The sequence below is a fragment of the Mustelus asterias genome, chromosome 15 (assembly GCF_964213995.1).
Source record: "Mustelus asterias chromosome 15, sMusAst1.hap1.1, whole genome shotgun sequence".
NCBI lineage: Eukaryota > Metazoa > Chordata > Chondrichthyes > Carcharhiniformes > Triakidae > Mustelus > Mustelus asterias.
In genome coordinates, this window is record NC_135815.1 from 90,186,517 (window position 1) to 90,202,009 (window position 15,493).

Sequence of the window (15,493 nt, forward strand, 5' to 3'; positions counted from 1 at the left end):
CCCAACCAACTTCGCATATAGATCCTCTATTTTGGGGATGGGAGTATCTATCCATATTTGCAGCCTGTTTTACCATCAGCTTATGATCCCCGCAGATACGGATGGTGTTGTGGGGTTTACAACTGGCACAATGGATGCTGGCCACTCTGCAAATTGTACAGGCCTGATGATGCCCAAGTCTTCTGGTCATTTTAGCCCTGTCTCTACCTTCTCTACTAACACGTAGGGCACAGATCTTGCCCTAAAAAATCTCGGCTTCTGGATCCACATGGATTGTTTGTTTGCAATCCTTTGATCTTTCCCAGTTCCTCCTGGAGCACCTCTCAGTATTTATTAATGACTTTTGGCAGGGCCCCTTCTTTTATCTTAATGATCGCCAGCCAGTTCAACTTAATCTCCTGGACCCATGAAACTCGATCCTCGACCCAACACCACCATCAACAAGAGCTGTGCAGACTGCTGTCTGTAATTCACAAGGGGTCATACCGATAGGTTTGCACGCTCACAACAGTAGCAGATACCCAGTGTCTACCTCCATCTTCTGTGGTCAACCATTCACTATCAACATTACTGTGATGGGGGCTACCTTGCCCACTTCCACATTGTTTAATGACATAATCTTTCGATCCCCTCCTGGACAATTCTCCCTACTAGGCATTGTGGCTGGATTATTTATTCTGCTTGTACTGGGCTGGCCCTGCTTGCTTTTATATTTGGGCCTTAAATGATTTATTTTTCCATACCTGTCGTACTCTGCTTCTCAAAATCTATGCACTTCTGGGAAGTGGCTTTTCCCACATTAAAAATACCCTGTTACTCCTATGTTGCTTAAATCTTCGGTATTTAGTGATTCTTCCCGCTTCTGCATTCAACTCTCATCTTGGAGCTTGATCCTGCACCCTCACTTCTGGCACTATTACTACTCGTGGTTTCTTGCCCTAACTGGCAGACCTTGATGCTTTGCTCGGTTTGTAACTCCTCAGCGCTCTTCTCAGTGCTCCCTGTCTCTATCACTGTCTCCATTTCTATCACCTTAAAAGTCAACTCAGCCAATTGTTTCCTTTGTATAGCTGCATTATTTACACCACATACCAATCGATCTCTTAACATGTCATTTAAAGCTGACCCAAAGTCGCAATGTTCTGCAATCTACTTTAGCCTTGCAACAAAGGCTGCAGTGGTCTCACCTAAGGCCCTCTTACATCTTTGCAGTGTTACCGAGGCTTCAGGATGGTAATGCCCCTTTGCTAGCTCAATGAGCTCTGCCAATACCTTTGTATTGGGAGCATCTGGAGACGTTACACTTTGGATCAAGTTATACGTCTGGGTCCCATATGCAGTAAGTTTTCTTCTTATCCTCCCGTCTATTCCATTAGCCCTGAAAAAATACTCCAACCATTCCACATACTGGAGGGGTGGGGGGAGTGGGTGGGGTGTGGTGGGCAGTCATGCAGAGTGTGGGGATCATGACTGGAGGGACAATGTGGGGGGGGGGGTCTGCCAGGGGACTCATCAGGAAGATCCGAAAGCTCTGATACTGGTGACCCATGTTGTTATGAGGGGTAGCAATGCTGCTGATGATGAGGTGGATGGTCTGATGTCCATGGGGTGAGGGGTGGGAGGAGGTCTCCCAGTGCACTAGGGGATCGGGCCATCCTGCACAGTGGCCCCCGAGCATTCTGTAGCCAGCTTCCACGGTGTACTTATGCTCCCCCCTCCCACTGCCAGAGCAAAGCTCCCAACTGTTAGAAAAACTGAGGGTGCTGGAAGATTGCAGTGCTGAAAGACCGGTATGGAACACTCCCGTTTTCAGACTTTTACGACATTTATAATTGTTTTGGGAAGATTCCGCCAGTTGTTTTTGCATAGGACTACACTCAGCTGAGTACTGGTAAATTTTGTTCAAACAAAATTAAATAAATTTGAATACAGAAGCAGGAAGAATCACTAAAGACCAAAGATTTAAGCAGCCTAGGAGTAACACAGAATGCTTTTGAAGTGGGAAAGGCCACTTCCCAGAAGTGTATAGATTTAGAGGAGCAAATCCAAATGCGCTAGAGTGGCACTCCCTTCTCCCCGCCACCCCCAATTGGAGTTGGTATTCAACAACACTATCCCCCCCTACCCCATCGGAGTCGTCACCTCTCCCCCCAACCCCAACACAGTCAATGTCAGCGAGGGGTGGCGAAAATCACAAGTCGCGATCTCAGGATAGAGACTGGTATGGAATGACTTGTAGAGCGATTGTGAGGAGGGTCGAAATTAATGTTGCACATAATATCATAGATGTACAAAAGATTAATTTGGGTCCTGCTATCTATTGATGGATTGCCAGGTTGAATGTTGATAGGTTTTCATTTTCCTTTTTGGCACAATTTTGTAAATACTGTTGTTTGCGTTGCATACGCCTACACTCATTGGAGTTTAGAATGAGAGGTAATCTTATTGAAACATGTAAGATTCTGAGAGGACTTGACAGAGTAGATGCTGAAAGGGCGTTTCTATTCATGGGAAAATCTAGAACTGAGGGGGACAATTTCAAAATAAGAGGTCTCCCATTTAAGACAGAGATAAGGAGGCTAGTTAGTGTTTGGAATTCTCTTTGACAGCATTCAATGAAGGCTGGGTCATTGAAAGTATTCAAGGCTAAATTAGACAGATTTTTGATTGACAAGGTAGTCGAGGATAGTCGGGGAGGAAAGTGGAGTTAAGGCCAAATTGGATCTTATTGATTAGCGAAGCAGGCTTGAGGGGCAGAATAGCCCTCCTGCTTCTTATATTCTTGCATCCTTTTATGAAACTTTGTACTTGACAGATTCGGTATGTGACTAATTTTAAATGTTGGCAAAGGATTTTTGTTGTAATTTCCAAATTCAAGAGCTACTTGTTAAATATGAAACAACAATATTGTTAACGCTTCAGTGTTTGTCTTTGTCAAATGCAATTTTATTCTTAAATTAGTGAAGACAACTATGCATGAATACTTCTCAATGTAGAATTCTCTACAATTCAATTGAAATAATAGAATGGGAGATTCAATTCAGAATTCAGTCGAAAGTGTATTTATTGGAATTGAAGTGCATATTGTGCAAAGGGGTAATTTTTTTTCGGTTTAAGGGACTGACTGGTGACTGCAGAACAAATTAAATTCTGAAAATGTTAAATGATTTTTGTAGCTTTTTTTAAATATTAAAGGGTAGTTTGGAAAACTGTAAACCTTCATAATCCCAATTAATCATCACAGTTTCTCATGTTCAAGCATTAAAGCTTGAAAAATGTTCAAGGAACATAATGAATTTTGGATTACCTGTTTAATATAATCAATTAGTTTAAATTGTATGGGGTAATTAACACACTATAAAAATCCTCGTACTTTAAGCACTGATTACTAAGATTGCTAAGTAGTGATTACCATATACATAAAAACAAATGGTTTTCTTGCATCTCTAATCATTCTGCGAATATCTACAGCAGTTGTGTATGTCAAAATATTTGTTTTCATCTTAAAATTGGATATATTTTTTAGAAAAATTGTACAGTTATGTTACAGCTACTTGCGTACAAATACATTGGGTGCACGGGCCTGATTGCCCTTTTTCTGAGGGCAATTGTTTTTAAGGATTGAGACAAATTTATTTTGATATTCATAATATCACTTGCACTGAACATCAAGAAGCATCATCTGTGCAATGTGTTACAAATATAAAATTTATGGTTTTTTGGGGGGACTGTCTCTCTCAGGAAAAATTGAGCGGTGAATGGAGTCATGTGACCTGCTTGGCATTCTGCCTGACGACAAGCCTAGGTGGCTTGGTTGCTATGGGGACAAGGGGGACCCAAACCAAGGGATTGCTCAGAAAGTGCAAGGTGTTCACACTTGTTGACAATGGCAAGTATATCGGTGCTGCCTGTGGTTAGACAGTTAGTCTCCAAGTCTCACAAGGAGGTGATAGGAACGTCAAGTTTTATGAACAGTTATACTCTAAGCTGTCTAGTTAATTCCAAGCTAGAATGGAGTTGGGAGTCCAGAGGATAGGTCATTTCTACCTGGATCCAAGACCATGTCATTCACCTTGCCGTGGAAATGGGCTTTGGGAAGGGAAGAGTCCATAGCGAGCCATCATATTGGGTTACAGGTTCTGTATGGTATCACTCAACCTCACAATCCAATGAGTCGGTAAGAATCTGAGAGAGGAAGAGTAGTAAGTAGAGGTCTGCAGGGAAAATGTTGATCCTATTGTTCAACATGTAGAACGCAGGTAGAAGCTCATGCTGAGATTGAGATTTCGAGGATTTAAATGAGATTGGAAGGTTCACCTAGCTTGGACTAGTGAGAAGAAAATCCAATTTAATCCTCATACTGAAAGTCAGTTCAGGGATTAGAAAAATATCCGACAAGGAATGGAAAAAGGGGACAGGCCTTGGGAACCGAAATAAGCTTTGAACTGGTTCCGGAAGAATAAAGTAGCCACTCAAGAAACAAAATTTTTAAAAGTGGCGGATCATGGTGGCGAATTTCTGATTGTGCAAAAACTTGCATGGATGATTTTCTTTGTAGCTTAAAGTATAAATTGCTGAGTAAATTGTGGTAAGCCAATGTTGTTGTTTGTTCAGTAAAAGTTTTCAAACTTAACCTTGTTGTGTGATCCATTAATCAATCCAGGTCTTTGACCCAATGACCATTGAAGAATGGTGAGATGGTTGGTGAGTGTAAGTGCACCTTGTACACACTGCTACCACTGTGTACTAATGGTGGAGGGAGTGAATGTTGAAGATGCTGGGTAGAGTGCTGATAAAGCGAACGGCTTTGCCCCAGGTGGTGTGGAGATTTTTGAGTGTTATTGGAGTTGCACTCATCCAGGCAAGTGGAAAGTTTTCTACCACACTCTGACTTGCACCTTGTCAGGTGTCAGGGGAGTCAGGAAATGGGTAACCACACAATTCCTAGCCTCAGAACTGCTCTTATAGCCCAGTTTTTAAATTGCTGGCCTGGTGAAGTTTGGTAATCTCCAGGAAATTCAGTGATAGCAATGCTGATAAATGTCAAGTGGAGATGGTTCGGTTCTCTCTGGTTGGAGTTGAAGCTATCCCTATCTTTATTTCGCTTTCTCTACATGACTTAAGTCTAATTTATACTTCCTGATTTAGTCTCTGAGTTTGAGAATTCTTTCGTATGATTGGGTGAAGAACCTTGCTGCTGCTTGTCCTGCTCACACATGTCACAGATTCCCTGTAGAAGATGACATACCTGATCAAGATGCCTGGTGACAACAAGTTTCTGCTCAAAGGCCCACACAAGCTCTATGGGCAGTTATCAATGTTGTGAATGGAAAGTGTTGTGCCTTTGCTGCTGACTACAAATGCTGGGCCACGGTATTTATTTTTTACAAGGCATTAACGGCCAGCAGAATGATTTCATGTCAAATGCAATGTTCTGTTTTCAGTCCCACGCTCAAGATTTAGGGACACCTGGTGGGCTGGAGGCATGGGGAAGGAGGAGGACCTTCTTGTCAGCTTGCTCTTGGACCTGGCCAAGCTTGCCATAGACAGGTCCAGGCAGCAGGGGACTGAGGGGGTCGTCCGACCTGACTATTTGCCCCTCTACCGTGGCTACATTCGCAGCCGGGTATCTCTGGAGTGGGAGCATGTGGACTCCATGAGTGCCATTGAGGCCTTCCATGCCCATTGGACCCCGCAGGGGCTGGGGTGTATTATTTACCCCTTTAATCACATTTTGGTTTGATGTTTTAAGTTTCCTTTCCGCTTTGTTTTTTGGCTCAGGCGGTTCCCTTCGTTTTGGGGGCTGCCCTTCTTATTTTGTCTCTGAGTTTGTTTGATTAGTTTATTTGGTTGGCACAAAAAGAAATGCAACCAGGACCACTCTCTGTAATGTGGATCTCTGCATTCCTCCAATCTTGGCCTCGTGCATCACCAAGTTTGACCACTCCTCTATTAGTGAGTGTGCCTTCAGCTGGCTCAGCCCTAAGTTCTGGAATTTCTTTGCCAGAGTGCTCATCCTCTACTCCATTCGCCCCCTTTTTTTTAAGCCCACTTCTTTGACCGCAACCTTTGGCCATCTGTCCTAATTTTCCCTGTTGTAGCTTGGCGTCAAAATTTTGTTTGATAATGTTCCTGTGAAGCACCTTGGACATTTTACTACATCAAAGGCACTTTGTAAAAGAAAGTTATTATCCTGAAAGCATCCATCAAAGTCCTGGGGTGGGATTTTTCTCCCCTTCCATGGCGTGTTTCACGGCGGCAGGATACGGTGCTCACCGGTGGCGGGAGACGGTGCTCACCGGTGGCCAGATCTTATGGTCCCGCCATTGTCAATGGGGATTTTCATTGAACGCATCCCTTGCTGCCACGAAAACTGCGGTGGGGGTGCGCTGTCAGCAGGACCGTAAGATCCCAACAATGTGAACGGCAGCAAGATTACGGCGCTGGTCTGCAAATGATTTTAAATAAAATGAGAGGGTAATAGTTTCTCCATGTCACAACTTTTTGTTGAAAATAATCAGTTAGTCGTTACCGCTCTCTGCCTTTCTGGTACCTGAACCAGGTATATGATCTAAATAAATGTTGGTCTAATACAGTTGACACTTCAGCAGCTAAACATTGCATCTGCAGCCCACAAAAGATCAAAACATTTTCTATCTGTTTGACAATTTCAGAAGGCTAGTGATGCTGTAGACAGACAATTGGTCATTTGTCAGTCGTGCTGAATGAAGCCTGCATATGCATCAAGCCAGATCAAAGCTTCTTCGGGGGCAGGCATTTACATAGTTATATCGCTGATACTATGGGAACCCAGCAGCCTAACTCTGAGAAACACTTCTGTAAATGGGAGGCCTTTGAAAATCCTTGAGAATTATTAGAAGTCAGTTGTGCTTCATGGCTTTTTGTCTGTGTGCAAAGGTTCTTGAAAACAAATTCTACTTTCTAATCGAGGAAAATAACACATTTCAGAAAATGTTTTTAATCTCCCACCCACATGTAAACCCAAGATTTGGGAGGATTATGTCATTGTATTTCATTGTCTGGCTGCTGAGGAAATTCAAAATGCTTCAAAGCAATTTTAATTTCATAAATCACTATAAAAGTCAGCACAACTGTGCACTTTATATACAAGGCAATATAAACGTGAGTTTGCCGCCTCAATAACATTTTTAAAAATTAATTAAGTTTTTTTAAGAAGCTTTACAAAGCCTGTCTTTTAAAGTTAAAGTTTAAAAGTTTATTTATTAGTCACAATTAGGTTTATATTCACACTGCAATGAAGTTACTGTGAAAATCCCCTAGTCGCCACACTCCGATACCTGTTCGGGTAACACTGAGGGAGAAGTTTATTCAGAAAATATTTGTGATGATGTAGTTTTGCTGCTTTGGTACATAAAGAATTAATTGGCCTTATTGAACTGTAAGACACAAGAAACCATCGTTGAAACATACACCATAGGTCAATGATGATTTGTGTTTTGTGAATGAGAGAGTTACTGAGAAATGAACAGCACAAATTTATATCCGCCCTCAGTCGATTGTGGATGTGTATATTCAAAATTTGAACTACAGCTTCATATCAAAAATCATTTTGAAACACGTTTTCATTTTATCATGATACATTTATTTATATTTATAAATTGCTGTTGACTTTACTTTAAAAAAATAAGCAGCACCAATCATTAACAATGCAGGATTTGACCACATTAGTTAAAAAGATTGCGGAACAAGTTGTGTCCTAAAACATGTATGTCTGTGTTTTAAAAACACTGGTTCAAGTTTCAATTCACTTGAATCAGGCTCTAAACACAATTGGATAAGTCTCCAGGCATAGATTGCACCAGTTAGGGAATGCTCTTCAAATTGTGACTGTTTTCTTAAGCTTAATTTGCAAAGAAACTGACTGTACACCGAATAAAATATTAAATGATTGTGTATATATATTTTTTAAGTGTTCTTGAAATCGGGAAGATTGATACTCACCATTATTAAAAATGCTTATTTTGGTGTTAAACTCGTTTTCACAAAACTCCAGCTCAGAATTTACAGCCAGTGGCTCCTTTGGCACTCAAATTTGCTTTTTCCTCCTGCCATCCTGGTTTCTTAGGTGGGATGCACCTGAAAAATCATCATTGGTCGTAAGTCAGTTTGTGGCTTGCAGGCATAGAGAGTGTTGGTGAATAAGCGATCTTTGCTTTTAACATTAAATTCTGCCTTATTTAATTTTAACAGGCACAGAAACAAGAAAGAGAGGATTAATCCCATAAAGTCAAAAGGTAAGCCTGAGAATGAAGACAGAAGCCAGGAAAATCAGAAAGGGCCGTCAACCACTTTCTGCTCATCCTCTGAGTTGCCATGATGTGGAGATGCCGGCGTTGGACTGGGGTAAACACAGTAAGAAGTCTCACAACACCAGGTTAAAGTCCAACAGGTTTATTTGGTTTATTTGTGCTACCAAATAAACCTGTTGGACTTTAACCTGGTGTTGTGAGACTTCTTACTGTAATAGAGTTGCACCAGAACCCAGTCAGATTAGTTGTCTGCTCCTTTCCCTGCACACACTATCTGCTGCATAACATTGCATTTTATTCTGCTAATCAACTATCAACCCAAAGATGTTATTCCTCGGGCTGAGTTTAACTTGTAGCTTTTTCATCTTGGAAAGAATTCTCAAGTTCCTGTTTATTTTCTATTTCTCCATATCAATGGTAATGATTACTTAAAAGACTTAGGGTGGGATTTTACGGCCTCACTCATCCCAAAATGGTAATATCCCACCCGAGGTCAATGGACCTTTCCATGGTCCGCCCCGCACCCGCTCCGATTCCCATGGCGGGCGGGGTGGTAGAATTCTGGCCTCAGATTACAATCAGTTTTTTCCTAGCTTTCTTCTTTCCTGACACTGCTTAATGGGTTGGTTTCAGTGACACTGGCTGCCCCCGAGTTTCTTGCTGAAGTGGCAGTTCTTCTTGTGCGAACTTGGTGACTGAGTGATAGCGAGTTATTCAACCACTGGGGTCGTTACAATCAAATCCACCCCTAACCTAATGGAAAATCCAACTATATTATCTATTAGATAACAATCAAGAGTGAAGGTAAATAGTTGCTTTCGTTTTTGTCTGTCGGTGCCAGTGTTTCTAAGGCCAATCATATTGCCCCTCCTGCTGCTCAGAGAGCAGAGATTGATTCTGACTCCTGGTTAGTTCTACGCAGGGTCGTGTACTGTGTTCAGCAAATAAGCCATCAGTGGAGCAACTTAAAAATATATAGATTTACTTCCTAGAGCTTCTCTTCGTAACTCAATAATCTAAGGCTCATGGGTATATTTGTAGTGGCCAATACAAGAAAAAGTGGAAATATTTAAAAGTAATCTAAGTGAGGTATCAGAGCATTGGAGAGTGGCAAAAAAAAGCTTATAAGGATATTCCTAGTGACTCGAGGCCAGTGAGTTTAACATCATGGTGGGCTTTGGGACTTTCTCTGAAGCCATTGCCAATGGATCCTTCAATGATCTCACTAATATTTCAAAGCAATTCAGCAGTTTCTCTGGATTTGTCATCTATGAATTGACTTCCACTCTTAAATGATTAACTATTTTTTAAAAATAGTTCTAGTTTTCTTTTAAGATATTGCCAATTACAGATATTTCCATAGTCTAATTATTTTCCTCAATGGTTTCTGTTTTATTTCTGGTTGTTTCCCCTCACTTTGTCTTTGTTGCATCTTCTTTTGAAAAACATTTGTACAAAAGGTGGTGAAGAAAGCATTTGGCATGCTTGCCTTCATCGGACGGGGCATTGAGTATAAAAGTTGGCAAATTATGTTACAATTGTATAAAACGTTGGTTAGGCCACATTTGGAATACTGTGTCCAATTCTTATCACCACACTACCAGAAGGACATGGAGTCTTTGGAGAGAGTGCAGAAAAGGTTTACCAGGATGTTACCTGGTATTAGCTATGAGGAGAGATTGAACAAACTGGGATTGTTCTCCCTGGAAAGATGGGGGCTGAGGGGCGACCTGGTAGAAGTTTATAAAATTATGAGGAGTATAGATAGGGTGAACAGTTGGAAGCTTTTTCCCAGGGCAGAAATGATAATTATAAGGGGGCACAAGTTCAAGAAAAGCAGGGAAAGATGTGTGGGGGAAATCTTTTTACATAGAGGGTGGTGGGGGCCTGGAATGCACTGCCAAGTGAGGTGGTTGAGGCAGTTACATTAGCCACATTTAAGACTTATCTTGATAGACATATGAACAAACGGGGATTAGAGGGATAAAGGCAGTTGGTCCAGATAGGTAAACTTGATCGGCGCAGGTTTGGAGGGCCGAAGGGCCTGTTCCTGTACTGTACTGTTCTTTGCTCTCTTTTTGTTTAATACATTAATTGAAATCTACAAGGAGTGGTAGAGAGTTCTGTGGATGGGTTGTGGGGAGTGTGATGGGACGAGGGGAACGGTGGTGGTTGTCAGGACACCACAGCGGATTAGCATTCTCCATTTCCATCTTTGGGTCTTGGGTTTGACTCCAACACAGACGGATGGGATAAAAAGAAAGAGAAAAAAATCCTTCCAACAATTGCTAGTGAAATGAGTTTGGTTGGTCTAAAATGAGTTCCCATTGGATGCAAATCCACAATTTAGCAGTAATCAGTCAGTTTTACTTGGAAGGACTGACACGGGGAGTGCTGGTGTCTTAGGTGGTGCAGTAGGGTTTATGCACGTTGTTGGCGCCATCTAGAGGCTAGCCTAACTTGCATGCGAGTACCATCGTGCCTGACCAGGGAACCAGATAGTTTCAAGTTTAGTTGTTAGTGTTGGCTTACATTAACAGTGCAATGAAGTTACTGCGAAAATCCCACAGTCACCACATTCCGGCGCCTGTACGGGTACACTGAGGGAGAATCTAGCATGGCCAATGCACCTAATCAGCATGTCTTTCGGACTATGGGAGGAAACCGGAGCACCCAGAGGAAACCCACGCAGACACGAAGAGAATGTGCAAACTCCACACAGACAGCGACCCAAGGCGGGAATTGAACCCGGGTCTCTGGTGCTGTGAGGCAGCAGTGCTAACCACTGTGCTACAGTGCCGCCCATTGTGATACTGAAGAACAAAAGCATGGGTGAGTTGTACACAGAAGTTACAACAATCAATATGTGTAGGTGTTTACCTGCCACATGAACAAAAGTTCTAATCACATTTACCTGTTCTGTTCCCATATCTCTTCAATTCCTTTAACTCACCTATCCAATGCAGGCTTTGCACCAGTTTATCTTTCAGTCACGAACCTTGAAAGTGAATTCACATCTCTTCATGTGAATAAGTTTCTCCTGCCTTTTATTTTATATCTCAAACATTTAATTTTGTATCAATGTCCCCTTGTTCTTGACTGCTCAACTACTGGGAGCAGTTAGTTTCTATTCAGCCAATTCCATCTTTTCATATTTATTATATTCTCCTTTAATCTGCACTATTCTGACAAGAAAAAAAACCCATTTTCTGAATCTTCCTATTTGGATTTGCTTGTACCAGTCAGCACCTTCGTGAATTTGCATTATACCATCAATATTTTTCCTGTATTGTGAAGCTATATATTGCTGACAGTACAGAGATGAGTAACTCACTCTCAGGTATCTGTCAATTTATATATCCACTAGGGGATTTTCACAGTAACTTCATTCCAATGTTAATGTAAGACTCCTTGTGACTAATAAAGAAATAAACTAAATAAACTAATGAACTAAAACACTACCTGAATGCTTTGATTATCTACCAGCCTGTAACTCACACCCAGGCTTCTGTTATTCTACATGCAAACTGCTCAAATGCATCAAATGTATTTGAGCTTGTAACTTCCTCATGTTAGCCTACATATCAATACTCAAGCCCATTGATTGAATTCCAATTGTGACCCTTTGCCCAATAAATTATTGTATAAATATTATATAAATCTGAACCTTGTGATGAGACTCCAGCCTGCAATTCGCTCCTGAACCTCTTGCTCAATTTAAAAAAAATATTAGTTTATAAAATGGGTGGCACAGTGGTTAGCATTGCTGCCTCACAGCGCCAGGGACCCGGGTTCAATGCTCGGTTTGGGTCACTGTCTGTGTGGAATTTGTACATTCTCCTTGTGTCTGTGTGGGTTTCCTCCGGGTGCTCCGGTTTCCTCCCACTCTCCAAAGATGTGTGGGTTAGGTTGATTGACCATGCTAAAAAAAAATTGCCCCTTTGTTTCAGGGGGACTAGCTAGGGTAAATGCATAGGGGATAGGTGGGAGACTCGATTGGCCAAATGGCCTCCTTCTGCACTGTAGGATTCTATGATTCTAAAATGGTATATCATTGTTGGCAAGATAGGGTTTCACACTATAGGAAAAATATTGATGCTTTAGAAAATATGCAATGCGACCTCACTAAGATGCCAACTAGTGCAAGCAAATACAAATAAGATGACTTGGAAAATTGGGACTTATCAGAATAGTGTAGACCAAAAGATAATATAATGTTTAAAATTGTGAAAAGATGCATCAGGCTGATGATTATTAATACACTTTTTTTAGCAATTAGGAGAAATTGCTTCTACTGATATTTATGTATGTTTTTGGTTTAATTCTGCATATATTCTGATATATCCTATCCTCGCTACCTGGGCCCTGTATTGTGTTTGAGTTTTTTTCTGCCATAAATTTTTAGTTGCACGTTTGTGAGACCACCTATTCTAACCTATGAAAATGAAATCTGCATTTGAATTTAAGATTTAATGCAAAAATTAATTTGATACTTGATCATTAAAACACAAAGCCATAACTTGAGTTTTGAATCGCGTGAAGAAGGCAACACTTCGCAATCCTAAATAAATAAATTGAATGGCGTTAGTACTGGCAGAGGGTGCCTTATGCAAACTTTTTAGTGTCATAGAATCCCTACAGTACAGAAGGAGGCCATTTGGCCCATCAAGTCTGTACCGACCACAATCCCAGCCAGACCCTATTCCCATAACCCCACACATTTACCCTGCTAATCCCCCTGACACTAAAGGGCAATTTAGTATGGCCAATCAACCTACCCCGCACATCTTTGGACTGTAGGAAGAAACCAGAACACCTGGAGGAAACCCACACAGATACGGGGAGAATGTGCAACTCCACACAGACTGTGACCCGAAGCTGGAATTAAACCTGGGTCCCTGGCGCTCTGAGGCAGCAGTGCTAACCACTGTGCCACCGTGCTGCCCCAGTATAGGGGGTCCTCTGCCAATATGAACATCCGTGTGACCCAATACAGATACTAGAACACACATACCCACTGGACTAACTTTGGGGAGGTAATGTTACAATACACAATACAAGCCGTTTAGCCAAGTTTCTGCAGAATATTGACACGCAATTTTAGACACCCTAATCTCATTCAGGGAGAACTGGAATAAAATATTTTTTCCATGTCTTAATTAAAGTTTTCAGCTTTTCTTGATGAAAATTGGCCATGAATTTTTAATGAAATGCAGCACATTAATATGCATTTTGAAATTGAATTTTCAACCTGAGAATACTCGAAAGATGCTGGATTGAATGAGAATCCAAACTGATGGAAGTATTGTTATAATCCTCTTTCATTGTCGAACCAGCATTTTCTGAATAATGGATAATGAATTGCAAATTTGCAACTGCTGATGTCATTGGAGTCATTGGCATGTTAATGTTGACTTTTGTTTTGTACATTTTAGTTGCTAAACCGTACATTAAAATTTAACATTCGAGTTTTTAAATTTGATACAACATTTGAAACCCATCAAGAATAACAATGCGGAAGCAACAAGCTCTAAGAACTTGCCTTTGTGGGCGCCAAATCTTTTGTTTTTGCACTGAAAAAATTGAAGCTGTTTTAATTTATTATCCTGTAGCCCCAGGAAAGAAAGATGAGCAAAGATCAAAGATAAACATTGCATGTTTTATTTTGCCAAATATTATTTTCCCAAGTGGATAAAATGAGAGGGCAAGCTGACCCTTGGGTGAATAATGATGTCTCTCTTTTTCTTACAGCGTTTTGGGGTGAATCTGATGACAGCACGTCCGATATTGAAGCAATGCTTCACCCTAAGACGGCAGAAACACTTGAAGACAAAGATGATTTTGACGATTTTTTTTGAAAACTGCAAATCCTGACCATTCAGAAAGGGCATTATAATGTAACCAGGATTTGAATGCCGAGATACTCAGTTGGAAGGAATAAACTTCACATGTTGTAATAGAAATTCACCCCAATTACCGGTCCATTTGTTTCTTATATTCAATAATTGTTGGCAAAAATAAAGAAAACAGAAATCAGAAGGACTCTTTAGGTCTTTTTCTCAGGGGCTGAGATCTTTCAGGATGAGGCCATTCCTAACAGCCTATAGATTGTGATGGATATTTGCACTCAGTTCATATATATCCCTTACAAACACAATTATACATATTAAACACAAAGAAAGCAGGTATTCAAAGCACTTTAACACTTACTAAATCACGCTTTCTTCTCTGATAGGCATGTCATCATTCTCCGGATTATAAATGCTTTGATTAAATGCATCATTTATGTTTTAAAAGCACAATTACAGCGCACAAATTATTTTTCATCTAGTATGTTGCATGAAACGACTATCAAATATTCAGAAAGCCAACTCTTCTTCATAAGCAGCAATAGCTACATGTTTGCCTCCATGTGCAATACCCTCTCAAATGTACGTACAGCCATCCTCAATGTGCCTAACTATCTTTAGAGAAAAAGCTCTGTATGATAGAATCATAGAAACCCTACAGTGCAGGAGGAGGCCATTTGGCCCATCGAGTCTGCACCGACAATAATCCCACCCCAGGCCCCATCCCCACAACCCCACCCGCTAATCTTTCTAACCTTCACATCCCGGGACACTATGGGCAATTTAGCATTGCCAATCAACCCAACCCGCGTACGGATAAGCCAAGCAAGACAAGCATTCAAAGAATCATACAGTGCAGAAGGAGGCCATTTGGCCCATCGAGTCTGCACCGACCACATCCCATCCAGGCCCTATCCCCGTAACCCCACGTATTCAACCTGCTAGTCCCCCTGACACTACGGGGCAATTTAGCATAGCCAATCCACCTAACCTACACATCTTTGGACTGTGGGAGGAAACCGGAGCACCCGGAGGAAACTGACGCTGACTCGGAGAAGGAGCAAACTCCACACACACAGTGACCCAAGCCGGGAATTGAACCCAGGTCCCTGGCACTGTGAGGCAGCAGTGCTAACCACTGTGCCACCGTACCACCCAGGAGGATTCTGTAGTATTTTGAAAAATAAGAAGCTTGTACTTGGGGTGGAGAGAGTTTTTCCGTCATTGAGTGGTTCAGTATTTTATTTTCTACTCCATTCCAACTGATCTCCGGATGTCCAGGGAACTTTAGAGCAAATTAATGGCTATCATTGTTGAATGCCGGAAGTGCAGCAGCCAATTTGCACACAGCAC

General features: G+C 41.4%; 1 protein-coding gene across 1 annotated transcript in view; it reads left to right on the top strand.

The window, feature by feature from the left end:
• kiz (kizuna centrosomal protein) overlaps positions 1 to 14,309 on the top strand; it is a 141,452-nt gene extending 127,143 nt beyond the window's left edge. Inside the window, exons 13-14 of the mRNA XM_078230606.1 lie at positions 8,233 to 8,276; positions 14,043 to 14,309. Coding sequence (XP_078086732.1) covers positions 8,233 to 8,276; positions 14,043 to 14,149 — 151 coding nt within the window. The 3' untranslated portion in view covers positions 14,150 to 14,309. The remainder of the gene's footprint in view (positions 1 to 8,232; positions 8,277 to 14,042) is intronic.
• Positions 14,310 to 15,493: the final 1,184 nt, after the last annotated feature.